The 26,606-nt window shown below is 36.7% G+C and overlaps 2 protein-coding genes and 1 pseudogene across 5 annotated transcripts; 2 read left to right on the forward strand and 1 right to left on the reverse strand.

Moving 5' to 3' along the window:
- Positions 1-1,963: 1,963 nt before the first annotated feature.
- Positions 1,964-17,105, forward strand: LOC113311481 (annotated as a pseudogene).
- On the reverse strand, positions 16,866-19,302 carry LOC113307797. Of its 4 annotated transcripts, none has more exons than XR_003339323.1 (3): positions 17,943-19,302; positions 17,717-17,774; positions 16,866-17,532 (listed from the first exon to the last, which is right to left on the reverse strand). XR_003339323.1 is itself a non-coding variant. In XM_026556248.1 (2 exons), exon 1 carries the CDS (start codon positions 19,235-19,237, stop codon positions 17,972-17,974), a length of 1,266 nt encoding a protein of 421 aa, XP_026412033.1. In that variant the 5' UTR covers positions 19,238-19,299; the 3' UTR covers positions 16,866-17,532; positions 17,943-17,971. The 4 variants fall into 4 exon arrangements, 2 of the variants coding, with proteins under 2 accessions (XP_026412033.1, XP_026412034.1); XR_003339322.1 differs by having other exon boundaries at positions 17,670-17,774; XM_026556248.1 differs by lacking the exon at positions 17,717-17,774 and having other exon boundaries at positions 17,943-19,299.
- A 135-nt stretch (positions 19,303-19,437) lies between these two features.
- Positions 19,438-22,054, forward strand: LOC113311482. The gene is made up of 4 exons (XM_026560315.1): positions 19,438-19,491; positions 20,160-20,337; positions 20,581-21,170; positions 21,338-22,054. Exons 1-4 carry the CDS (start codon positions 19,438-19,440, stop codon positions 22,052-22,054), a joined length of 1,539 nt encoding a protein of 512 aa, XP_026416100.1.
- The last annotated feature ends 4,552 nt before the right edge of the window (positions 22,055-26,606 follow it).

Here is a 26,606-nt window from a genome sequence, read left to right on the forward strand (position 1 = left end):
AGCGCTACTGAAGACATATTTCCAAAAAATATTTAAACTTTCATGTTCATGTAGAGCATTATCTCATTATAAGCAATGAACATAAATAAAAAAGTGTCTGAAAGTTAAGATTATATTTCTTTCGTTTGAGCAAATCTCCGGTGGTAAAATATTAAAAGAAAAAACAAAGAAAAAAAGAGAGGAAAATCCCAACTATTTTTATGACAAACACATATTAAATCATAAGGAGTTGATAAATATTCGGGACACAAATTATACGATATATTAAAAATGAACCAACATCATGGCCCGTGCCGTTACGGCACGGGTTAAGGGCTAGTTAATAAATAGTTAACAATTAGTAAATATCGACCAATAAGATCAATTTGTTTTGTACACATTCATTACAAGAGTGTGCTCAAAATTGGACTCGTTAAATACTATTTATATTAAGTTAGAGTTGGTGGATACATTGAATATAGTATAATATTAGTGTTTCTACAATTTCCAATATTTCATTATCGGAGCTGCTATTCCACACACTTATTGCAGCACTACTCAGCACTCAACCACATCCAGACCCTAGATTTGGGGATTTTGGTAAAAAGGTGGGTCACAGCTTAACAATCTTAACCAATAATACTGGGATACATGGATTTGAGCTGTAAGTAGTGCTGTGATCAAATTATCCAATAATACTGGGACACATGGATTTGAGCACTGAATAGCATTTCCGTTTCATTATCTAAAAATTTCTATCAAATTAATCAATAGTTGCATATCCCAAGTATTTTGTGTCAAACCAATATGAATAAGATTCAAAATTAGAAGGAAAAAAATTTAGAATATATTACCAATATATTTATTGCTAGTATAAGTTTGTTTTACTGTATTTTGTTCGTTTTCTTTGTCGTCTCATTACGCTTTTTGTATTCCTTCAAAATTCTTCCCACGTCAATTAATTAGGGAGTTATAAAGGGGTATTTTATTAGGTGGAGTAAAGAATTTTGAACGATTCCACAATACCACTCACTCTTTAAGAGAAAATGAACATGCAACTACTACTTAAAGAGATACAAACCAAGAAAGAAAGAGCGAGAGATCGAAGAAGATAAACGGATTAGAGCTTTTTGTACTTATCCGAACTAAGCTCTTGAACCAGGTAAAATCTAAAGCTTCTTTCTCTTTGCAACCAGCTCTCAGCAGTTCAGCTACATGAAGAACACATCTTAAAAGTTGTAATCAGGCTTTGATTTTCTCTACTGCACATGTTTGTTTGTGGTTTCATATTCGGTAGCTGTTTTGTTGTATATCCTCTTCAAGTTTCTATGGGTGATGTTTTGTTTTTGAATCGGATAAATGCTTTTGCATTTCCTTCGTTGGATATAATTTTTTTTTTCTTTTTTCTTTTTTTTTGCCCAAGCTGGTAATATCTCTTTATTAGAGTTTATACACGGTTTGGTGGCGGCAGTGTTGTAATAATTCTGATTTATGTTGTTGTTTTGGTGATTATCATCTGTTGTACGTGCATCTCTTATCCCTGTTTTACGATTTATGTTGATGTTGGTGATTATCTTTGCTGGATGAATGTCCAGCTTGGTTTTTCTTAGCAAGATGCGGTTGAATGCTTCTGACAGTTTTGATAATCTCATATTGCTGCATAGTTTTCTTTGAAGCGATTTTTAATTTGATGATAAGCTTGTCAAGAACATATGGCGCTCGTCTGGCTATATGCCTAATTTTTATATATGTTTTTTCCCCTATTCCTTTGCTTTTTTGACTTCTGTTTTGGATGTGAATGTGATCATCTTTTAATCAATTTTTGTTAGTTTCTGTAATGATTTGGATTTGAATTCTAACAAAATTCAGCCAAAAAAAGAAGTGTTTGGGTGTTTTATCTTTCTTAAAATGTTTGGTTACATTTGATTTTCTGGTGTTTTAACTTTTAAGTTATCTCATAAGACATGTCTTTTAGTTTTCAGAGATGAGATCTAATGAGCCACAGCAGGGAGCTGAACCCACTGAGTTGCCACCACCTCCACCAGTTCCGGCTGATGTGATACCACCACGAGTTGATATTGGTGGGAGTTCTGGAACGGTTGAGAAGACTTCACAGCCTAGACGTCCTATGGCCAGGAAGGACTTTGGACATAAGGGACAGCTGATAACGCTGCAAACCAATCATTTTGAAGTCCGTGTTGCAGATCTGGAGGACTATTTTTACCACTACTTTGTATGCATTCACATGTTCTTTATGCTAATAATTCCGTTGAGATTTATAGAAAAAATGCATTTACTTATTCTTCTTTTCTTTCTCTACGGATCAGGTTAACTTGTTTTATGAAGATGGTCAACCAGTAGATGAAAAAGGAATAGGTAGGAAAGTGATGGATCGATTGAAAGAGACTTATGATAGAGAGTTGTCTTCGGAAAAATTTCGCTTATGATCGGGAAAAGAGTTTATTTACTATTGGTCCACTCCCAATGAAGAAACCTGAGTTCAAAGTTGTGATTGAAGAGGCCTCATCAAACAGGTAAATTCCCTTATGCAGTGATGGACTGTTGTAGAATTATTTTCTGACTTCATTCTATTGTACGATATCATTAATTTAGGACTGCTGTGGGGGGGAGCTCTAGTGGCGGTGGTAGTCCAAATGAAACAGGTAGAAAGAGGATGAAGCGTCCATGCAATACAAAGACTTTCAAGGTAGAAATAAGTTTTGCTGCCAAGATCCCAATGCAGGCCATTGCAAATGCATTACGGGGTCAAGAAACTGAGAACTCACAGGAAGCTCTCAGGGTTCTGGATATAGTTTTACGGCAGCATGCAGCAAAACAGTAAGTGAAATTTTTATCTTTATCTGACAGGGTTTGCTCCTGCTATACAAGTGTCTTTCTCTGATGTTTCGGTTTAACTGTAGGTGTTGTCTACTTGTTCGTCAGTCATTCTTCCAAACGATCCACAGAGATTTTTTGAATTGGGTGGTGGAGTCCTTGGGTGCAGAGGGTTTCATTCTAGTTTTAGGACCACTCAGGGGGGATTATCTCTGAATATTGGTAAGCTTTTCGTACTACCTACTAGGTGCTGCAAATTTGTTTCTTCGTTTGCATTCATGTTTTAACTATTTTGAATATACTGCAGATGTGTCTGCTACCATTATAATACGTCCAGGATCTGTGCTTGACTTTTTACTTGCAAACCAAAATGTTAGGCACCCGAATAATATAAACTGGGAAAAGGTAATAAGAGTGATTTTACTTCAAACATTGACGTATCTTTTGTTGCTATAAGTTTTCTCACTGAAAGATTTGAATGCTGACAGGCTAAGCGAACGCTTAAAAATCTAAGGATCAAGGTTCGTCCCTCAAATTTAGAGTATAGGATCACTGGACTGAGTGAGTTTCCTTGTGGCCAGCAAATGTAAGCTTTCATTATTCTTATTGTACTTTTTTTTTTTGGGAATAGTAGAATGCTAATATTAGTTCGACAGACACCACTGTAGGAGTTAACTATCGCACACGATAATAATTACGCGAAGTGAAGAATACAACCTGAGCTAAGAGCATTGCACATAGCAAAGTTGAGATGACGCACCAGATAATGTCAGCAAAGTTAAGAATTATGCGAAGAAGTATGCTATGCGAAGATGAGTGATGGTATATGAGTGAATATGTCACATAGTGATCCCGAAAGTAATGGGATTCTTAGCTGTCATCAATTATGTAAAATCCTATATAAAGGAGAGAGTCATTGTTTCTGGGAGAATTCTAGGACAAGTCTTGGAAAAGAAATAGGAAGAGAGAGAAAGTGAGCTTAGGTTTCAAGTAGAATTGTTGTAATACTTGAATCATTCTTGTAAACATTCCCTATCTTCAATTAATAAAATAAGAATTCATAATGATCACCTAGAGATTGAATCAGTTATAGTGGAGTGTAGTTGTAAGATTTCTTACAACTACATTTTTGGCGCTAGAAATCAGCTCTTGATATTAATTCCTGTTAATAGATCTGAAATTCATAAGGGATCCATGAAGACAACAAGAGTCAAACTAATTCAAGATATACAGTGTAATAACATACCTAAAGTATCAATTTCTGAGGCAGATTTTCAAGCGACGATAACCGGGAGAATTCATAAAAGAAATTACGAAGGGAAAAAGGTGGAAACGGTAGAGAAAGAATTACCATTACAAGATTGGGAAAAGGTGAAGATTTCCTTTGCGGCAGATGAAATTCCAGAGGAAAACTTACAGCGAGCAGATCCATTGGTAATTACGGTCACAGTCGAGCGAGAAAACATTATTCCAAACCAGAGGACATTTGAAGGATGGGTGATTGATAAGACATTGATAGATACAGGAAGTGCAGTTGATATATTATTTTATCGCACATTCAAAGCAATGGGATATAAAGATGCAGAAATGACACCTACATCCTATAATGTTCATGGATTCAATAGAGCAGTTACAAAGCCAAAGGGAGAAATGGTGACGCCAATATTACTGGGAGAGGTTGAAACAAAGGTAACACTGTGTGTGATTGACATTGAGTCACCATACAACATGTTGTTGGGAAGACCATGGGTACATGGATTAAAGGCGGTAGCGTCAACGTTACATCAATGCATCAGGTTTCCAATTTCAAGCGGTATATGTGAAATCAGAGGAGACATTAAGGATGCGAATACTTGTAATCAAATAGATGTGCGAAATTATGAAGGACGAGCCAAAAAACGAAATGATCGATGGAGAAAAGCCAAAGAACAAAGGAAAGAGGAGGAATTTCGAATATACATGATAAGAGCGAAAGAAGTAAAAGGAATACCAGGCGAATAACCAGCGGAGGAAGGTGGACAAAGTAAAGAAATTAAGGAACTAACACCTATGGGAGAACCAAAAGCGAATTTTACCGCAACAGAACCAACAAAAGAAATAAATATAGGAACTGAAGAAGAACTGAAAATATTAAGAATTGGAACTAAAGTGGATAAAGAAGAAGAGGAAAAACCAATAAGCATTCTGCGAGAATATAATGATATTTTCGCATGGAGTATGGAAGAAATGCCTGGAATAGATCCGTATGCCGCATGTCATAAGTTAGACATTAAGAAAAATGTAAAGCCGTTCAAGCAAAGGATAAGGAAAATTGCAACTGATTATCATCCTAAAATAGAAGCAGAACTACAAAAGATGTTAGATGCAGGAATTATAAGGGAGGCAAAATATCCAGAATGGATATCAAATATGGTGGTGGTACCTAAAAAGAACAAAGGAATTAGGATTTGCATAAATTTTACAGATTTAAATAAAGTGTTCCCTAAAGACAACTTCCCTTTACCCGATATACCTCAAATGGTGGAATCAACATCAGGGAATGATATAGTCAAAATGTTAGATGGGTATAAAGGCTATAATCAAATTCCTTTGGCAGAAGAAGATCAAGAACACACCGCTTTCTTCGCACCAGGAGGTTTATATTGTTACACGAAAATGCCGTTTGGGTTGAAGAATGCCGGTGCGACTTATCAAAGAATGGTGCAGAAAGTATTCGAAAAATGGATACATAAAACATTGGAAGTCTATGTAGATGATATGCTAATTAAAAGAAAATAGGCGAAAGATCATGTTGATGATTTGCGAGCAATATTTGAACAGATGCGAACATCCAATATTAAAGTAAATCCAGAAAAATTTATAATTGGTGTATCATCAGGAAAATTCTTAGGCTATATTATATCCAAGGAGGGAATACAAGTTGATCCAGAGAAGGTACATGCGATTAGAGATATGCCACCACCTGCGACAGTCAAAGATGTTCAAAAGTTAAATGGATTGATAGCATCATTGGGAAGATTCATTGCAAGATCTTCGGACAAATGCAAACACTTTTTCAATATATTAAAGAAGGGAACCAAATTTTAATGGACAATGGAGTGCGACAAAGCATGCAAAAGGCGAAGCAGAGAGAAGAAATGTTATTGTATCTAGCATCAACATCTTATGCATTAAGTGCAGTACTGTTACGATCAGAGGAAGGTGTAGAAAAACCGATATATTACATAAGAAAAACATATAACTCCGCAGAGAAAAATTATTCAAAAATCGAAAAGCTGATTCTCGCGCTGGTATATGCATCATTCAAGCTTCGCATCTATTTTCAAGCTCACAAAATTAAAGTATTAACAAGAGTACCAACTGAAATGCAATGAAGAATTCGAAGAGGTCAGGAAGAATAGAGAGGTGGAATGCACAATTAGGAAATTATGAGATTGGCTATGAAATCTTATCTTCACCAAAATCTCAAGTTATCGCAGAGTTTCTTGCAGAATTTCCAATAGAAGAAGATGAATATGTAGAAGAAATGATGGAGGTGGATGAAGAACATGGAAATCCTAATGATTTATTAACTGAGCGAAATCCAAACAGATGGGAGATTTTGGTGGATGGATCCTCCAATGGAGAAGGAAATGGGATTGGTATTGTATTCATTTCACCAACGGGAGCGAGAATGGCTTATTCATTCAGATTGGACTTCGCATCCACAAATAATGAAACTGAATATGAAGCAGTCGTTCACGCACTAAGATTATAAATTGAAATGAAGATTGAGGACGTGCGAATAACTAGTGATTCTCAGCTGGTAATTCGTCAGATAGAAGGCACATATAGTACTAATGAACCATTTTTGCAAATGTATAGGCGATTGGTTATGGATTTAGCAATGCAAATTCCAAAAATAAGTTGGAGACATATAGGGAGAAAAGATAATAGACTCGCAGATGCATTGGCGTTCATACCATCAATGTTAGTAGATCCGGTCGCAAGGGATATAAAAATACAAACACTATTTATTACCATATATAGAAAAGGGTGAAGAAGTGCAAACAGATACACAAGCAGAAAATGTGAGCGACGAGAAAGATTGGAGAACTAAGATACACTCATATTTAGAGAAAGGGGAATTGCCGAAGAAAAGATTAGAAGCACACAAATTAAAAAGTCGTGCGAACAAATTATGAATTAACGGATGGTGATCTTTATAGAAGGTCATTCCTTGGACCTTCGCTCAGATGTCTTACACGAAAGGAAGGAATCGAAATTCTAAAGGCATTACACGATGGCGATGCTGGCAGCCATAGTGGAGGAAGATCACTCGGATACAGAGAAAAAATATAGGGATATTATTGGCCATATATGCATGAACATGCAAAACAAGTTTCCAAGAGATGCAAATAATGTCAACATCATGGAAAGAAGATACATGCACCTAAGGCTATGCTTAATACATCAAAAAATGTGTGTCCCTTTGGGAAATGGGGAATAGGTATTGTTAGACCATTTATACCAGGAACGGGACAAAAAAGGTTCCCAATTGTCGCAACAGATTATTTCACTAAATGGGCAGAAGTAAAAGCAGTTCAACATATACGCGATAAATACATCTTCACATTCATTTTTGAAAATATTATATGCCGATTTGGCATTCCTGCACAATTGGTGTCTGATAATGGAAAGTAGTTTGAAGGCGAAAATATAACAATGCTACTCAATGCGTTCAAAATTCAAAGTGGCAAATCTACCCCTTTGTATCCTTAGAGTAATGGACAAGTAGAAGCTACAAACAAAACAATCGCAGACAACCTGAAGAAAAAGTTAGAAGGGCACAACAAAGGATGGTGCGAACAAGTACCTAATGTTGTATGGGCTTACAGAACTACAAGAAGAGAAGCAACCGGAATGTCGCCCTTCTGTCTGACATATGGAGTAGAGGCAGTGCTACCAACAGAAGTGATCATCCCTACCACAAAGAGAGAAGCTTGGGAAAAGAATTTAAGTGCGGACTTGATTTTAACAAAGTTGGATGATTTGGAGGAAGTAAGAGAAGTCGCTTTACAGCACATGGAAAATTATCAAAAAAGACTAGCTCGAGAATATAACAAGCGGTTCAAAATAAGAGAATTCCAACCAGGCGAATTAGTGCTATGCGAAATTCCAGTATATCAAAAAGGAAAATATGGAAAATTGGAGAAAAGATGGGATGGACCTTATATAATAAAAAGAATAGTTGGAGAGGGAGCCTATGAATTAATGGATCCTAAAGGACGAAATACAGGTCGTAAATTAGCTCGCCCTTGGAATAGGCAGTTCTTGAAAAACTATTATCCATAGTCACTTGCGAATCAATTCACATGGATAAAAATTTAATATTTCGAATAATTGTAATGCGAATATTTCGCTTGAAAATTAAGAAATTCTATAAACGAAAAGTAAGACCTTGATAAAGGCTACATAAAATGATATTTATTATCAGATTGGCTAGGAATCCGAATATGGCGTGCACCCTAGTTCGCTCATATGCAAGAGGAAATATAGTAAAACCTATCGCACGTCACAATCTGAAAGACCTAGAAGGCATGACTCAAGGGAAGGCTACACCGACCCCAGAACTTGAGTTGTGGAGATTTGGGGTGATAATTAAACGATAATTCCCATCCGGGAGAGATACCTTAAAATGTCAGTCTAAGATAAAAATCTTAGATTGTGAGCCTAAGGTGAGAAAGGCTCTCCCAAGGAGTCCAGAAACTCGATCATGGCGCCGAGGTACACGGTTGAGTCAAGAGTTCCCGGGACGTATGGAGCGTACCTTGCCACTCTTGACAAGTCCTTACTATGATGCACTCGGTCCGAAGATACCCCACATAGGGTGCGATCTTGCTGCCATAAACCCTATAGGTAGTGTATGCGAGATTGCGAAATCAACTGGTTGTTGAAAAACCGGATGAGAAGAGCCATAATCTTAACCCGATAGAGGTAATCTTCCTTGAAGGGGCAATCAGAGGGGAAGATAAGGACGGCACCCTCCATTAGGGAGCTGAATTGTGCAAAAGACGTAAATATCATAAGGCTTTTACTAGGGCTGGCAACGGATAACCGATATCCGATAACCTTTTCTGAAATCCGACATCCTATAGGATTTTATCCTACATATCGGATATCGGAATCGGATATTTTATCGGATATTTTCTCTTAACGATAACGATATTGGAATAGGCCTTTCCGTTAGGTTAATATCCGATATCCGATAGTCTAGGGGTGTACTTGTAATTTCCTACCCCTAGATATATGCTGCCGACAGGGAGAACCTAATCTAATCTTCTGATCTTTGACTTCTCTATTCCGCTATTCGATTCGACTCTAGACTCTAGAGGAGGAGCGTTTTTCACCATCATCAGAGAAGAAGTGTGATTCGAGAAGTTGAGAAGGAAGTGACTCTCATCATAGAAGAAGTGTGATGATCAGTCATCATCAGAGACTCTCACAGAAGTAAATCATTAATGTTTAATTTTGATGTTCAAAGTTAGGTTTCATTTTTCCCCCAAATCGACTGCATATTTTGATGTTTAATTTTGATGTTCTTCTAATCTAATCGAAACCCTAAGCCCTAAGGAAGTTATGAATGTTTCTATGTTTTTAATTTTTGAGATTCTGAAAAACAATTTTTTCCAGATAAAATTAGGGTTACTAAAAAATTATCAAGTTTGTATAGGAAATTGGTTTCTGAATTCACTAAATCTGGTTTATATGAGAAAAAGGGTCATGGGGTTGCAGTTGGTTTCTTGTTGTTTTTAAGAAATGAATTATGATGATTTCTGTTACCGCTTCTCTCACCAAAGAATCTTCTCATCTGTGATGTTGGCTGTGTGTTTGATCTTCTAAGTTCAGTGTGGTTTCTCTTAGAAATTCTTTAAGACAAACTGTTCATGAAAAGATGAAGATTACACTTTCTAAATGGGATGTTATTTTTCTATGGTGATTTGATTTGTGATTACTATTGGTGGAAGGAACATCAGAACATTACTAGCAATTAGAAATTAAGGTTTCTTTATCTTTCATTTCTCAAATAGTTGATTCCACTGTTCTTGAGGTTTTTTAATTTGAAATGTTGAAGTGAAGTCTAACTTTTGATGTCAATCACTGTTTATGAAAAAAGAAAAAATGGAAATTATCTATTTTTGGTTACTTGATTGATTGATTAGAAGGGGGCTTTAAAATGTGGAATAAATATTGGTTTCTTCAATACTAAATTCATTCTTTTTTTCTTGCTTTTGAGATTAGGTTTTGAGTTTCAACTGCAAATTTCAGGTCTTCTTGGAGTTCACTCATTCTTTAAGTTGGTTGTTGCTGCTACTGCTGCTGTACATTCAAGGTTTGTCACTGTACATGACTTGCTTTACTACTTAACTGATTAGATTTATGATTTCTTTGTATTTTGACATATGAGAAAATACTTGTTTAAGCTCATACACAGTTTACTTCTTAATCCTCACAGTCATATCCATTTTCATACTTTTTGTTCTCGTGCACATTCTCTGACATTTGTAGTTTAATATTATATGGCAAATGAGGAACAATATATCAACTGACCTGTTGAAACACTCATCATCCTTTGATGGGTAGGCTTTCATTTATAAGTGATTATCAACTGGTAACATATCAACTGACCTGTTACAGTTCTAATATTGTTGAAACATTCAAACAGCTACTGGTAACATATCAACTGACCTGAAATTAAAAAAAATAATGTTGTACAGGGTTGGTTCCAGAACTGTAACATTAGATGAGATACCATATTAGAACTTTAACATATTAATATTAGATGAGCTACCATATTAAAACTGTAACATTAGATGAGCTACAATATTGCACTTGTTCCAGAACTGTAATATTAGAACTGTAACATGTAAAAGCATATTAGATCTCATACGCTAGTAGATGAGCTAATATAGTGTCCAAGTATTGAGCTACCCTAACCAGGTTTTTGTGATTGTGAATGCAGATATGGAAGTCGTCGACTGAAGTTGATGCAAAATGAAACCAGCAAAGAAGATCTAGCCTGTTTGAGTGTAGTTTTTTGTTTGTAGTTACAGACTCTGTTGTTTGTTTTTTCATGTGTGATGTGACTGAGGTGTTTGTGTGGTTTGTATTTCTTACACCTGAACAAAAAAGGCTGTCAAAAAACTTGAAGAACAACCTAAATTTTCAGCATTTCTGCATTTGCTTCTGTGACAGGCGTTATCGGATTTTAACGGATAAATATTCGTTATCCGATAGATTAACGTTAACGATATCGGTTTGTATTTTTGATATCCGCCGGATGTGAACGGATATCGGATATCCAATAATTCTTAACCTTAACCTTATCGGATTGTCCAATATCCGGCGGATATTTATCCGTTGACAGCCCTAGCTTTTACTCATGGGAGTATTAAGACTTGTGATATTTATGCAACAAGCCTGAAGAGGATATAATACAAGCGAAAAAGATAAGACAAGATCAATGGGTCGATGTACTAAAATACAAAGACTTCCTGCGATTTCGTCGCACAAAAATGAGGCAAGATAAGACCTTTACATAGGAAGGCAAAATAAGACCTCCTAAGTAAATTAAACAAATCACTGATAAATTCGCATAATTGTTTCTTACAAGGAACATAATAAGAGGCAAGTATGGGAATTAAAACAACAATGTATTATCTTCCTTACAACAAACAAATATGCGAAGGTTCAAAATATGTTGAAATAAAGAAAGGAAATCAAAAATGCTTAACAGTAGCATTTTATTCAAAATACTTTTCAGACTTTAGCACTGGATCTAAGATTTTCAATCTCAGTACCGGCTTCATTAGCAGATTTCTCTTCTTCTTGCTGAATTTCTTCATCATCTTGATCTTTTTCATCATCGCTTAAAAAGTCAAAATCACTATCTGGCTCAGGATATTCTTCATCCGCACTCACATTGCATACGGGGAGTTTTACTGCTGGAAGAGAGTTGCTTGAGAGAATTTCATCAATAAAATATTGGTCACTAGAGTGGCCTTTGAGAATAGCTTCTCTTTCGAGATTTCTAGCATTTATCTCTAGAAGATTCTTCTGAAATGCAAATCTTCTTCGTGCTCTGTTTTGAGACGCTGAGAGAGAGAGAGCTCAAGGTTCCCACGAGATAATTCTATATTTGCATATTCTTTGCGAACCTTGGATAATTCAGAATTCAATTGAGCAACAGCAGACTGGTGCGATTTTTCAGAATCTACAAAGAATAATAAACAACCATAAATAGAAATAAATAATTAATATTGTGCGAATTAATTGCTATGAAATCATAATAAGGCAGTCAACTCTAGATGACTACCTTGGAATAATTTACAAAAGGCAGGCGTATTGTCCTTCATACTTTCCATAGCTTTATCAAATTCATCACCAACTGAACCACTGAGGCGAGATCAAATTTTCTTTTCTTCAGAAGAAAGAGATTTGTTCTTTTTCTTAAGAACATCGCAAGAATTCTTGAATTGACTGTATTGTTCTTGAAGTTGATTTTTCTTCACAGAAAGATTTATGTTATTCTGAATTAGTTTCTCATTTCAGGAGCTTAAATCTTTAAGCGAAGTCTCGTACTGTTCCTTCAGTACGCGAAGAGTTCGTGCTTGGTTTTCATTTATTTCATGAAGAATTGAATACTGATGTGAAAACATTGCTTCTTTCTTCGAAAAAGATAGTTTCTCCCTAGAAAGAGTATGGTTTTCTTCTGATAAAGTTTGATGAAGCAAGTCAGCATCGCGTGAAAATTTAGAAAAATAAGATACTTGATCACTAAAAAACTCAATTTTCTGAGTGAGTTGGTTATTTTCATGGGAAAGATTGTTAATCTAATCAAGCGAATATGAATATTGATTATCTAATTGGTTTAGTTGAGACTGCAACTTCACGTTATTCGCTTGAGTATCTTCAGCGAGGAATTGAAAATCGTATCTCTCATTCGTTCGCTTCCGGTTTAAATCTTAACAAATACATAAAGAAATTTACGAAAATGAACATATGCGAATGAATACATAATATGATAAGTGACTCAAATATAATAATAAATACCTCTAAGTTTTTGATTTTCGCTGTGAAGAGTTTCAGCATCAAAATTTGAAATTTGGAGTTCTCCTCTCAGCTTTTGTACTTCCTTTTCCAAAGAAACATTTTTCTGCGAAAGTTCCAACTGAGAACAGCTAGATTCAAAATGCTTTTCAGCAAGCATCAAGCGACGATGAGAATCCTAAAAGGCAAAGGATGAAGTTAGTATAACTTGGAAGTATTATAAAAGAAGATAAAAGTTAAGGTGTGAAAATTACCAGAACGTCTAGAGCAACATGGAAACTCTGGTCAATTTGGGAAAGGACCTCATCCCTTGAAGCTTTATCAATGGTAAATTCACATAAAAGCTTTCTTAGGGCGGAACAGGAGCGAAGCTTGCAAGGGTCATCAGTTAAAGATTGGGCAAAGTTGATGACGTCAGATAGAGTTTGAGCGGCAAGTTTTACACTATCCAAATCTTTCTTGTTCAAAGGAAAGGAATTTAATAAGGAAAGAGAAGGAGGAGGAGTAATGGATGAAGGAAAAACTTGATTTGAATGCAATGGAATCGCAGGGGAAATAGTAGGTGTGCTTTTGTTTCCTTGATTAAGAGAAAACTCCTTATTCACAGGAGATTCTTTAAAAAGTTCGTCATAAGTAACATAAGCATTCTCATCCATAAGAGGATTTGTTGGTGAAGGAGTAGAAGGAACATTCTTCTCAGAAACCTGGGGAGATATATGGGTGACAGAAACATCTTTTTCAAGAGTTTGACTTATTATCGGAGTGATAGGAGGACTAGTATGCGAAGGCTGAACTGTGGATACAGGAACAACATCTGTAGCCCTAAAATATAGAATATAAAGATTTGAAGAAAGTGGTATGGGTTTGCGAGACTTTTTAACTTTCTGCTTCTTACCATCAACCATCTAAGCGTCGGAAGCCTGCGAAAATAAAGTAGATAAGTAATAGAGACAACAATATTGTTTTAAGATAATTGGGTATTCCTTACTTCTTTATTGTGCGAAGCCTTCCTCTTGTGAGATTCCTTATTTTGAGATTCATTATCAATGCTCGGTTTCTTCTTATGCGATTCCTTATTTTCACTTGAAGAAGACTTGGGTTTATGCATGATTCGAAGAGCGCTAATGGAAGAGCTTTTCCTGCGAAAGTATGGGAATTAGTTCATAAAAAAAAAATTAAATGGTTAAAATCAATAGTCATCATGAAAAAAGGAAACAAACTTTGATTCAGAGTTCATGGTGGAAGAACAATAGCAGAAGAAATCAGTGACAGCAACGGAAATGGGTAATAATAGATGAAGATGAATAGAAACAAGAGAGAGAAGATAAATGATGAAGAAGGAAGAGATTATTGTGAAAAAAAACCCTTAAATAGATGAAAAGAAGTAACCGCTTGAAGACGGTTCAAGCCGGTAAAAGGGAAGAAAATCGACACGTGTAGAGAGGAACTTGAAACCCGGATAACTGTCGACAAAGTATAATGGAAAAAGATAAGCATGTGCGAATTACAAGAGGAGAATTTCTCATATCGCTCACTCTGAAGAATAAGCAATATGAGAAGAGGCAAATGTAGGAGTTAAATATCGCACACGATAATAATTACGCGAAGTGAAGAATACAACCTGAGCGAAGAGCATCGCACATAGCAAAGTTGAGATGACACACCAGATGATGTCAGCAAAGTCACGAGTAAAGTGTGAAGAATTATGCGAAGAAGTATGCTATCCGAAGATGAGCGATTGTATATGAACGAATATCTCGCATAGTGATCCCGAAAATAATGAGATTCTTAGCTGTCATCCATTATGTAAAATCCTATATAAAGGAGAGAGTCATTGTTTCTGGGAGAATTCTAGGACAACTCTTGGAAAAGAAATCGGAAGAGAGAGAAAGTGAGCTTAGATTTCAAGTAGAATTGTTGTAATACTTGAATCATTCTTGTAAACATTCCCAATCTTCAATTAATAAAACAAGAATTCATAATGATCACTTAGAGATTGAATCAGTTATAGTGGTGTGTAGTTGTAAGATTTCTTACAACTACAACCACCTGATGTTAACTAATAAAGGCGCTCTTACAATTTAGAACTTATATTTCTTGCCTCTATGCCTTCTAATATATTGCAGGTTTACTATGAAGCCAAAGGGTGCACATATGTGGATGCTCAACCTGTAGAAGTCAAGGTGTATGATTATTTCGTTACGAAGTAGGAATATCAAGTTAGATCAATCTGCCAATTACCCATGCATCAACGTGGGTAAACCGAAAAGGCCGACATATTTTCCAATTGAGGTAAAAGGATGATACCCATTGTAAACTAGTGCATTGCATGTACTGTTTTTCCGTGTCTTCTGCATAATGAAAAAAAAGGTGTGGTACATGCTATAGCTTGTGGTTGTTGTCCTCTGTAGCTCTGTGAGTTGGTATCTTTGCAACGATACATAAAGGCACTGTCCACTCTCCAAAGATCTTCACTTGTAGAAAAATCAAGGCAAAACCCCCAGCAGCGTATGGATGATCTGAGAAATGTAAGCGTTCGTAATTTAATTTTGTTTTAAATTGCACACAGCCAAAGCTTTTCTTTATATGTTCCTATTAAATGTCGCTTTGTTGCAGGTATTGCAAAATAGCAATTACGTTAACGAACCAATGTTAAGATCTAGTGGCGTTACAATTAGCAGTGAGTTTACTCAAATTCAAGGACGTGTTCTTTCCGCTCCTGAGGTATTATTCATCGTTCGGAGTTGTACTTTTGTGTTTTCTTTCTTCTTTGTTCACTTTTAGAATTCACTTGAAATCTTAAAATGCAAGATTTTGCTAATTTGGCTTAATATGCTGCGTTGTTGCTTCAGTTGAAGTTGGGAAATGGTGAAAATTTTCGTCCACATAATGGGAAATGGAATTTACTGAGAAAGGTGTTGTATGGTTTTGATACTGATGTTTTGGCAAGTTCGTACGTATAATCGTATAATTTTACCTGACAAGTTGCACATTCTTTTTTTCAGAGACTAGTGGAACCAACCACGATTCCTAATAAAGAAAAAGAAAAAAAAAGATCAGCAAGTTGGCTGGGCTGTTTAGAAAGTTTTTCTTAGAATCCCATAGACGACCTCAAAAATATGTTTCATTTTTTTCACCAAAAATGTTAATGACTATGAGGAATATGTAGCAAGTAATGATTTTTGGTGAAGAAGATATTAACATTTTTGATGGATTTGTAGGGTGACTAATTAAAATGTATTAGGGAATTTTGGAAATTTTATTTTTGATTGTTCTTCTATTTTAAGAAACATCTCACTTTTGTGTTGATGTCATTCTTGCATTTAGAAAATTTAATGATTACTGACCACATCAGTATATTATATATATGATCCTTCCCACAACCAATCTCGAGCATATGAAAATCAAGGAACCACAGGGAATTCGAACAAAAGTAATCCGAAATCACTACAATTCCGTTGGTGAATGATCCCTCATTTTCACTTGGTAGATTCTCAACATGGGCCTTCTTTAGGTTAAACTATCTTGAATTGTCTTCCAAATATGCAGGCATCAAGAAAGACGATATGGAGGAACAAAAGCAGTTTCAAGAACAAAATTACATCTTTGCTTATCTCAACAAGAGGGTAATTGGAAGCATCTTACTACTGGGTATGTCGATTCATCAATCTTACATATAGTGCGAAATATATATCCCATGAAAAAAATGAAACATATTTTTGAGGTCGTCTATGGGAATGTCGCACATTCTTGTTTGGAAAGTTGTTTTCGTTTGCAAAACAAGGTCCGATCATATTGTCTAGGAACTGACAGTGCCTCATTTCTTAATAAAAAGGAAAACGGACTCCAGCAAAGGAAAATAGTCCCTTGTGTTTGTTGTTCGTCTTCTCTTAATGCGCTAAACATTTAGCTCACACTGACTCCAAAATACTTGAACAAAAACTCAAAATCAATCCATAACAGGTTTTTTCGTGATCTATAAGTATTCACGCAAGATTTATCTAGAAAGAATAAATTGTTGATTGTCGTCTTTAATATTCTGAGACTTGCTCTCAACATCAGTCTAGGAGCAATGACAATATGATCATCAGACTTGTGCTTTCTCTGCCTTCCAAACTCTTTCAACAGCCTGCTCAGTTCTCCTAGCAGCAATGACAATTATGTTGATGCTTCAGGAGGTGCATGGAGCACTGACTGATTAATTCTCAAAACCACTCATTAGCTATTCTCAGGGTATGGAGGAGCTAAGAAAAATCAAAACATCTTTTCAACTATCAAAACAGTTCAACAGAGAAAAACAAGGTTCTGTATAAGACTCCAAGTACATGAGAAAAGACCAGGCAAAAAAATGTAAGACATTACTGCTCCTCTCATTCCCAACCTGCAGCTGGAGGCATAACTATGGCATCAACAGCATGTATTGATGGGGCCACTTGACTCCCAAGCTGCATTTACTCCAACCATAGGAACACCTGCATCAGTCCAATCCGCACCAGTTTTGAGGATTAATCCCCATTGGGCATCCCCACCACATTGATCATTAGAGATCACACCAGCAATACCGTACTCAGTAACACCAAAATCGACCACTGGAGCACCACCCTCATCTGCTTCCCAATCCTTGGCTCTCTGTAGAAAAATAGATCCACCATTACACTTCTAAGGTTTTATTCAACAACAGCTACAAGAGCTTATTGAGCAAAGGCCATTCTGTGGTTGCCAGACAGTAGACTGTTAATGGAATAAAATATCAGAATGGAGCATACAATACAAGGAACCAATATATGCTTCTTTTCTCTCAATCGAGGCATACCCTTCCAGGACTGCCCAAAGAATACACCCTTTAGTTTCGCAATCGAAATTCATGTATCCTACAAAGAAGTCATACATAAACATGGCAATAATAAAGATTCAAATAACTACCCCATGACATATATTCCTCATGCTGTGCGTACATAAGAGGTGACACAGTTTTTATTTCGGAATGCATAAACTAAAAGGTACCATGTACCCTGTAAATATATAGATAATCAACGTACCGTTACTGCTCATTCATCTCCCAAATCCTTCAGTTCTGAAGCAGCTGTTGGTAATTCAACTGACCTTGGAATATCTTCATGAGTTCAGGAACTTGTTGCTCATACTTTATTACAAAATTATCCAAAAAATACTTGTCTGCTTTTTTTGTGAATGTGCTTATAGCAATTTTTTCCTTGATTAGACCTCTGGAGACTAAAATGCTAATGACAGAACACCTTGGGATAATCCTCCCCTTCAGACTATAATTAAATACTACCGGGGTTTCAGCAATAATTGATGAATCATAACCCATTTCATTCACAAGGAAATTCATAATCGCCATAATCTTCTTCTCAGAAGTCACCATACAACCGGGATTTTTCCTAAATGCAGATTGAATTTGATCCTCAGACCAACCCCATCTCTTGTAAACATCCATCTTATTTCTCCAATTGACTTCACTAATTTGTGTAAATACAACTACAGCTTTAAGAAATGTGGTTTGTAAATGATGGAAACCCATACCTTTAACCTTTTCTACAATCTCTTTAAAACTATCCGCCTCTCCAGTAAATGCTCTTGGGTTGTGGATTAGATAGTTAGGAATATTAGTTTGAGGGACACCTTGATTTCTCAAAAGCTCTATGTTGACCATCACTTTTTGAACTTGACTTTCCCTGAGAATCCAAGAATTTCTTGGAATCATTTTAATGACGCTTTCATCATACTGAACAAGGCTCCTAAGTTTATCAAAGGAAGGAATTATTTTTTTATTTAAGCTTTCCATCAGTAATCCAGGGACAGTTGAGATGAAATTGGCAAGCTCAATTTCATAAAGCCCTTTTGATCTGAAGAAATCAAGTTTGGGTTTAAGGGTTTTATCTGGTTTTGACAAGAGGATGGATGGATGCTTAGTGATTAATTTAGAAATGTGGGATTCAGTAAATCCGTAAGTCTTAAGTAGGGTTAAGACTGAATCTGGTTTGGTTGTGGTTTTGAATTTGATTTTTTTAGAAGCAATAATTGCTTCAGTTTGTGATAATCCACATGAACTAATCAGATAAGAAACCACATGTGAAGAATCAGACTCAAAATCGCTAGAAGTAACATTGCTATTACCATTATTACTAGTAGTATAGAAGGAATTAAAGATGGAAGTAACCCTAGATTTTGAAATTACAAAAACATTTTGATTTTGTTGTGTAAAGAGAAAATACTTAGCTGCTAATAATGTTGAAGAAGAAGATTCTCCATTGATGATGCCGGTCGTCCTTCTCAGAATCCCCCCTGATTTACACAACAAAGATCGAAACATTGCAACCCCAAAAACCACCAGAAGAAGGAAGATTGGTTGAGTACTTGTCAAAAAGGCTCCGGAGTTACGGAGCAGATATTTCAACCCCACGGTCTAACAATAGACCAATAGGATATTGTGGAGTGCTTCACAACCAAATTAGGGGGGCTATTTCCATATTTAGTAGTCTATGAAGCAATCACAATGAGAGAGATTGGTTTATGGCGCGTATGGATACCAGTAGTAGAAATGCTTCTGCTTCTCAAGAAATAGAAGTCAGAAGCCAGGATATTTTGCTTCATAAAAAGTCGATTTTTTATCTTCTAGAAATCGTTCTGAAATTTGACACCTAAACTAGTTTCTTGCTTTTTGACTTCTAGAAGTCAAAAGGCTAGTGTCATGCACCTCTTTTATCTAGTCTACTTCTCTTTAGCTTAGTACTTTGGTACCCTTATATTTTGCTTGTTTTCCTAAATCCCCATTCACATGTTGTACGTGATGGGTAGCTGTTGTTTAGCCAGCTTTATATTTGTTGGTTTGTGGCTGTAGGGAGGTTAACGAATTATTGAATCTGAGAAACCTTTTCCTCCACTTATTTTCGTCTCTCTCCTTGCTTGTTTCTCTTCTGATTTCTCTCTTATCTCCTTCTTCTTCAACCTTCATCTTCATCTCTTCTCTGCTTAATTTCTCTTCTTCCTTTGATATTCTTTCTTATCTCTTAAATTCTCCTCGTCTGTCTACTATCTTACTCATACTGATCTGACCTTGTAGTGAGTTCACTACAATTGGTATCAGAGCAGTCGGTTCTCTGACTGCTTCCATGGATAACAAAGCTGCGATAGATGAATTAAATCTGAAGATCGACAAACTATATAAAGCTTAGAAAGAATACAACCAGAAACAAGAAGAGCTAGCTCTTAAACATGCAGATGTACTCAAAAAGGTGGATTATAACTATGAACAACCATCACTTAGACTTTTACAATCCATCAAAGAACTACTCTGTAAGAGTAGAGAAGAAGGTAGAGAAGAACAAAGACAAATTCCAGTGGATCATATTCCAATACCATCACAAGGAGTCTTAGGAGAAAGTCTAGGCTTAAGTCATACAACAAGAAATGGTGAGTTTCATGATTCAACTAAAAACACAAATAATACACATACACGTTTCCATGAGCAACAATTTCATCAGTCAAAACCTAAGGTAAAGTTTCCTAAGTTTGATGGTACTAATCCTAGATCTTGGATTTGAAAATGTAAAAAGTATTTCCTCATACAATCAGTAGAAGAAGAGAAAAAAGTTCATTTAGCATCCCTATATCTAGAAGGTTGAGCTGATGTATGGTATCATGACTATCAAGAAGGCAAACCTACTACTGTTAACAACCGATTTCAAGAATCAGGGCATGATGATATTGTAGGAGAATTCAATAAACTTTCTCAGGCGGGAACTGTGTTAGATTATCAAGAATCTTTTGAAGAACTCAAAGCTCTTATGTTAGCAAAGAATCGCCACTTGACTGAAGAATGCTTCACATACAGTTTCATAAGTGGATTGAAGGAAGAATTACGTATGCATGTGTTGATGTTTTCTCTCAAGAGCCTAGCCAATGTTATTTATCTATCTCCAATGCAAGAAGCTCTACTAGATCTGAATGCAAAGAAGAGTAAGAGCTCCAACAGACCTTTACCCATTTATACTTCAAATTACAATACCCACAAGAATATCAGCTCCCCCATAACTAGCCCAAGACTACCAAAAACTTTTTCAGCTAGCTCATCCAGCTCTCACACCTCAAAGCCTCCCATTAAAAGACTGTCTTATGCAGATATGAAAGCTAGAAGAGATAAGGGGCTTTGCTACAACTGTGATGAAGTATTTTCAACTGGCCACAAGTGTGTTGAACAACAAGTTTTTATGTTAGCTGCTGAAGAAGATGATACTCACAATTCAGTATAAGGCTCTCCATCTGACACTGTTGCATCACCAGAATCTGAAGAAGATGTAGAAATATCAGTTCATGCATTGTCAGGAAATGTCACACAAAACACCATTAAAATTGTAGGGGTGCATAAGAAGAGGAAATTATCTATACTCATTGACAGTGGAAGCACTCATAGCTTCCTCCAAAAATTTCCAGTTTGCTTGATACTTACCCAAAAAAATTTAAAGAACCAACCACCTTACCACCTCCAAGAGCTCATGATCATCATATTCCACTCAAACCATTAGCATCACCTCCTAACCAAAGACCATATATAGTTCCTTATGTTCAAAAAGAAGTTGTAGAGAACCTGGTTAAGGAAATGCTTGCTGCAGGAGTCATTCAGCCAAGTCACAGTCCCTTTTCATCTCTAATAATTCTAGTCAAGAAAAAAGATGGAAGCTGGAGGTTTTGTGTAGATTATAGAAAGTTAAATGATATTACTGTCAAAGACAAATATCCAATTCCCATTATAGAGGAACTGTTGGATGAACTGAAGGGAGCTAAGGTGTTTAGTAAAATTGATCTCAGGGCAGGGTATCATCAAATCAAGGTGTATCCAGCTGATGTGCATAAAACTGCTTTTAGGACACATCAAGGACACTATGAGTTCTTGGTAATGCCATTTGGCTTAACCAACGCTCCTGCTTGTTTCCAAGCCCTCATGAATGATGTCTTCAAAACTTATCTCAGGAAATTCATTCTTATATTTTTTGATGACATTCTCATTTATAGCCCTGACATGGAAACCCATCTACAACATCTGAATACCACATTGTCACTCTTACAAGAGAATTCCCTCTTTGCTAAACTTAGCAAGTGCTCTTTGGACAATCATAAGTGGAGTATTTAGGGCATATTATTAATGAACATGGGATGGCAGTTGATCCTTCAAAAGTAGAGAGTATGCTCAAATGGCCAACACCAAGCAACATCAAAGAGTTAAGGGGATTTCTGGGGTTGACATGGTATTATAGGAAATTTGTGCAGCATTATGGGTTAATCAGTAAACCACTTACTGAACTACTCAAGAAGAACAATTTTAAATGGAACTCAGCAGCTGAGTCATCTTTTGAACAACTCAAGCTAGCCATGTCAACTACTCCAGTCTTAGCTTTGCCTGATTTTTCACAACCTTTTGAAGTGGAAACAGATGCTTCTGATGGTGGTGTGGGTGCAGTTCTCATGCAATACAGGCAACCCATAGCATATTTCAGTAAAGGCATGGGCATCAGATTTCTAACTTATTCCACATATGAGAAGGAGCTAATGGCCATTTTTATGGCAGTCACCAAATGGAGGTCATACTTATTAGGTAACCATTTCAAGATTTATACTGATCATCAAAGCATTAAATTTTTTATGGAGCAAAGATTACATTCATCGTTACAACAGAAATGGTTATCAAAATTATTGGGATACGACTATGAGCTAGTGTACAAGAAGGGGGATGAGAATAGAGCTGATGATGCTCTTTCTAGAATATCTCACCAACCAACTGCCAGCTGCAATGCTATATCTGAGGTGCAACCAAGTTGGATTAAAGATGTCATTTCCAGTCATGAGCAAGATGAACATTCTCAAGACATTATACAAAAACTTCTCATTTCAGCTAATAGTGTTCCACCTTACTCTTACTCACAAGGTGTACTCAGGTATAAAGGAAGGATATATGTTGGTAAAAATGGAACTCTAAGACATCAAATTATATCTGAGATTCATTCCTCCTCTATTGGTGGGCACTCTGGAACTCAGGATAGCTATCAGAGAGCTAAGTCTTTCTTTTATTGGCCACATATGGAGAAAGAGATTTTTCAATTTGTAGCAGAGTGTGAAGTGTGTCAACAACATAAGGGAGTAAACACCTTACCAGGAGGGCTTCTACAGCCTCTACCAGTACCAAATAAAGCTTGGTAACATATCAGTATGGACTTCATTACTGGACTTCCTAAGTCGGAAGGTAGGGAAGTCCTTATGGTTATAGTTGATAGATTTACTAAATACTGCCATTTTATAGCTATGAGTCATCCATATACTTCTCAATCTGTCTATAAGATGTTTCTTGATAACATTTATAAGTTGCATGGGCTTCATCAGACAATAATTTCTGACAGAGATAGTGTTTTTCTGAGTAATTTTTGGAAAGAGTTATTCAAGAAGCTGGGAACATCTTTACATCTCAGTACAGCCTATCATCCACAGACAGACGGCCAAACTGAGAGAGTGAATGCATGTCTAGAAACCTATCTGAGGTGTATGATAAGCTATAGACCAACCAAATGGGTCAGTTGGTTATCATTAGTAGAATGGTGGTTTAACTCCACTTATCACTCTAGCCTACATCTTACTCCATTTCAGGCTCTTTATGGCTATTCACCACCACAGTTTGGAGTGATTACTTACCCCCCAACTATCAATGCCAAGGTTGATGATTACTTACAGCAGAGACAAGCTACGAATATCTTACTTAAATTCACATTGGAGGAGGCTCAGCACAGAATGAAGCAACAAGCTGACAAAAATAAAATTGAAAGATCATTTCAGGTGGGAGATTGGGTCTACCTCAGGCTACAACCCTACATGCAAACTTCAGTTCAACTAAGGGGAAATCTCAAATTAGCAGCTAAGTTTTTTGGTCCTTATCAGTTCATAGCCAAGGTGGGAGAAGTGGCTTATAAGTTACAGCTACCAACTACTTCAAAGATCCACCATGTTTTCCATGTTTCACAGCTTAAGCTTAAGGTGGGACAGAGTGTGACACTTCAGACTACTCTTCCAACTTTAGATAGTGAAGGCTGCATGAAGATAGCTCCTTTACACATTCTTGTCTCCAAATTTATTAAAAAGAACAAGCAGACTATTGATCAAGTGCTGGTACATTGGACTCATTCCACCGCAGATGAAGCCACCTGGAAGGATAAAGAAACTATTTTGAGGAACTTTCCTAAGGAGATCCTTGAGGACAAGGATCATTTGGAGCAGTAGGCAGTTTTCATGCACCTCTTTTATCTAGTCTACTTCTCTTTATCTTAGTACTATGGGTGCCCTTATATTTTGCTTGTTTGCCTAAATCCCCATTCACATGTTGTACGTGATGGGTAGCTGTTGTTTATCCAGCTTTTTATTTGTTGGTTTGTGTCTGTAGGGAGGTTAACGAATTATTGAACCTGAGAAACCTTTTCCTCCACTTATTTTCGTCTCTCTCCTTGCTTGTTTCTCTTCTGATTTCTCTCTTATATCCTTCTTCTTCAACCTTCATCTTCATCTCTTCTCTGCTTAATTTCTCTTCTTCCTTTGATATTCTTTGTTATCTCTTATATTCTCCTCTTCTGGCTACTATCTTACTCATACTTATCTGACCTTGTAGTGAGTTCACTACAGCTAGTTCTGGATGTATATCCAAACGCACTATTAGTTTGCTCTACTTCTTGTTTGGAAAGTTGTTTCCGTTTCCAAAACAAGGACGTATCATATTACATGTAAGTATTGTGTGATACCTCTAGGAACTGGCACTGCTTCATTTTTTAGACGTACATTTTTTTTCTCACTAGGAAAAATCTTTAGCTATAGAGGAAAAAAGACTCAAAGAAGAAATAGGCCCTTGATTTTATTCGTTGTATGCCTTTTCGCTAACTTTCTCTTAGGCTTATTCATATGTACATGTCAAACAACTAATTTTGCCACTTTAACACTCACTATGGGTATGCTAAAGTGGCAAACATATATGCCTATATGTCAAATATAACATAGAGGCATACATGACAGACTTTCTAGCGGGTGATAGAGTTTCCATCATTCGATGGTCAAATCATCGCTAGGTGGTATTCCAGTGCCGACGATAGTCACTATGTATCTCGCTAATCATCGCTCGTCAGTTCCTCATCAAGCGACTACAATTTCGCCCCCTCTATAAATACCGAAGTTGAAACTCATTTCAACTCACACCAGAAATTCTAAATCTCTTTAGAATTTCTTAATCTCTAATTCTTTTCATCACTCTTCCAATTCTTCAAAGAGCATAACTGATAATATGATCATGTTTTAGTTCATAGTGTTGATACATGAAAAAATATCCCTTAACGGGCATGGGGTGCCCCTAAGAATGAAGATGAGTTTGGCATAAGGTATGGGTATGGGGACTTGGGGACTGAACCCAAGCCCAAATGGAAAATACCCATGAAGAAGGAAGGGCAGATAAGGAATTAATAAAGAAGAATGAGGTTATATTAAGGAATGACATTAAGAGTAATTAAGAGAGGTTATGACATGTGTCATGATGTAGTAAATAGACGGGCTTTTAGGAAAGCCTATATAAGAAAGGACAAGGTACGATATAAAGACAACTCTCTCTCTTACTATTCTTGGTATTGTGAGATCATTTGGTGTGGCTAGGACGGGTAGGTTTACACTTCACCAAAATTCAAGGTCTACAATGGCCAGGGCAATGCAAGGGAACATCTCAATCGATTCTTATCCACTATGAATGATCGTGCAACTGATGGGAAACTATCTCTGAGAGAGTTCCCAAAGTCGCTAACTGATACAACATTTACTTGGTACGATAACCTAAAGTTAGAAAGCATTAGTTCGTGGTCGACCATGTCCACGCTCTTCCTCAGAAAATTCTATTCAGCAAAAAGGAAAGTCACAACTATAGACTTGAGCAAATGTAATCAGCACCCAGGCAAGGAGATAGGAAAGTACATTGCCAGGTTTCATCTTCTCACCTTGGGTTGCCACGAAGATGTTAGGGAGGAAGCGCTAGTGGAAATTTGTGTACGAGGAATGACTTCATCCTTTAAGAAGAGATTGGTCAACTTCCGCTTTCCCACATTCGTAGATCTGGAAGAAGCAGCCGTAAGAATCGTCGACTGCATCGAGGAACCAAATTTGGATTACATGTGGTGGAACTCAGTTAACACCGTATCAACCGTGCCTAGAAATACTCGTGCAAATAATGGTCGAGAGGGCTGGAGTACGCAGGCACTTCCACCACCCTTGCCCTGCAGCAAAGAACAAATTGTGGGATTATTGGAACAATGGATAGCGAACAAGGAGACTCAATTGCCCCCAACAAAGATGGTCCCCAGCGCCATTGACACAAATGATGTCAGGTATTGCCATTTCCACCGCAGGATACAACATCCTATGATCGACTGCTTCAACCTTCGGAGGATGTTCTAGAAAAAATTGGAAATAGGAGAAATTGAGATGACCAATCCAGAAGGCGGCAAAGCGATCCAACACCAATTCATGATGCTCTCCCATGATCCAAGCAGAGGTGTCTAGAAGCCGTGGGATGACGACGAGGAAGAACTGTGTGAAGTCGGGATGGAGAACCCAGCATTTGCAAACACAGACAGCGTGGCTAGCCACTTCGCTAAAACGATATTAGCTCAACAGTT

Source organism: Papaver somniferum, chromosome 9 (genome assembly GCF_003573695.1).
Source record: "Papaver somniferum cultivar HN1 chromosome 9, ASM357369v1, whole genome shotgun sequence".
NCBI lineage: Eukaryota > Viridiplantae > Streptophyta > Magnoliopsida > Ranunculales > Papaveraceae > Papaver > Papaver somniferum.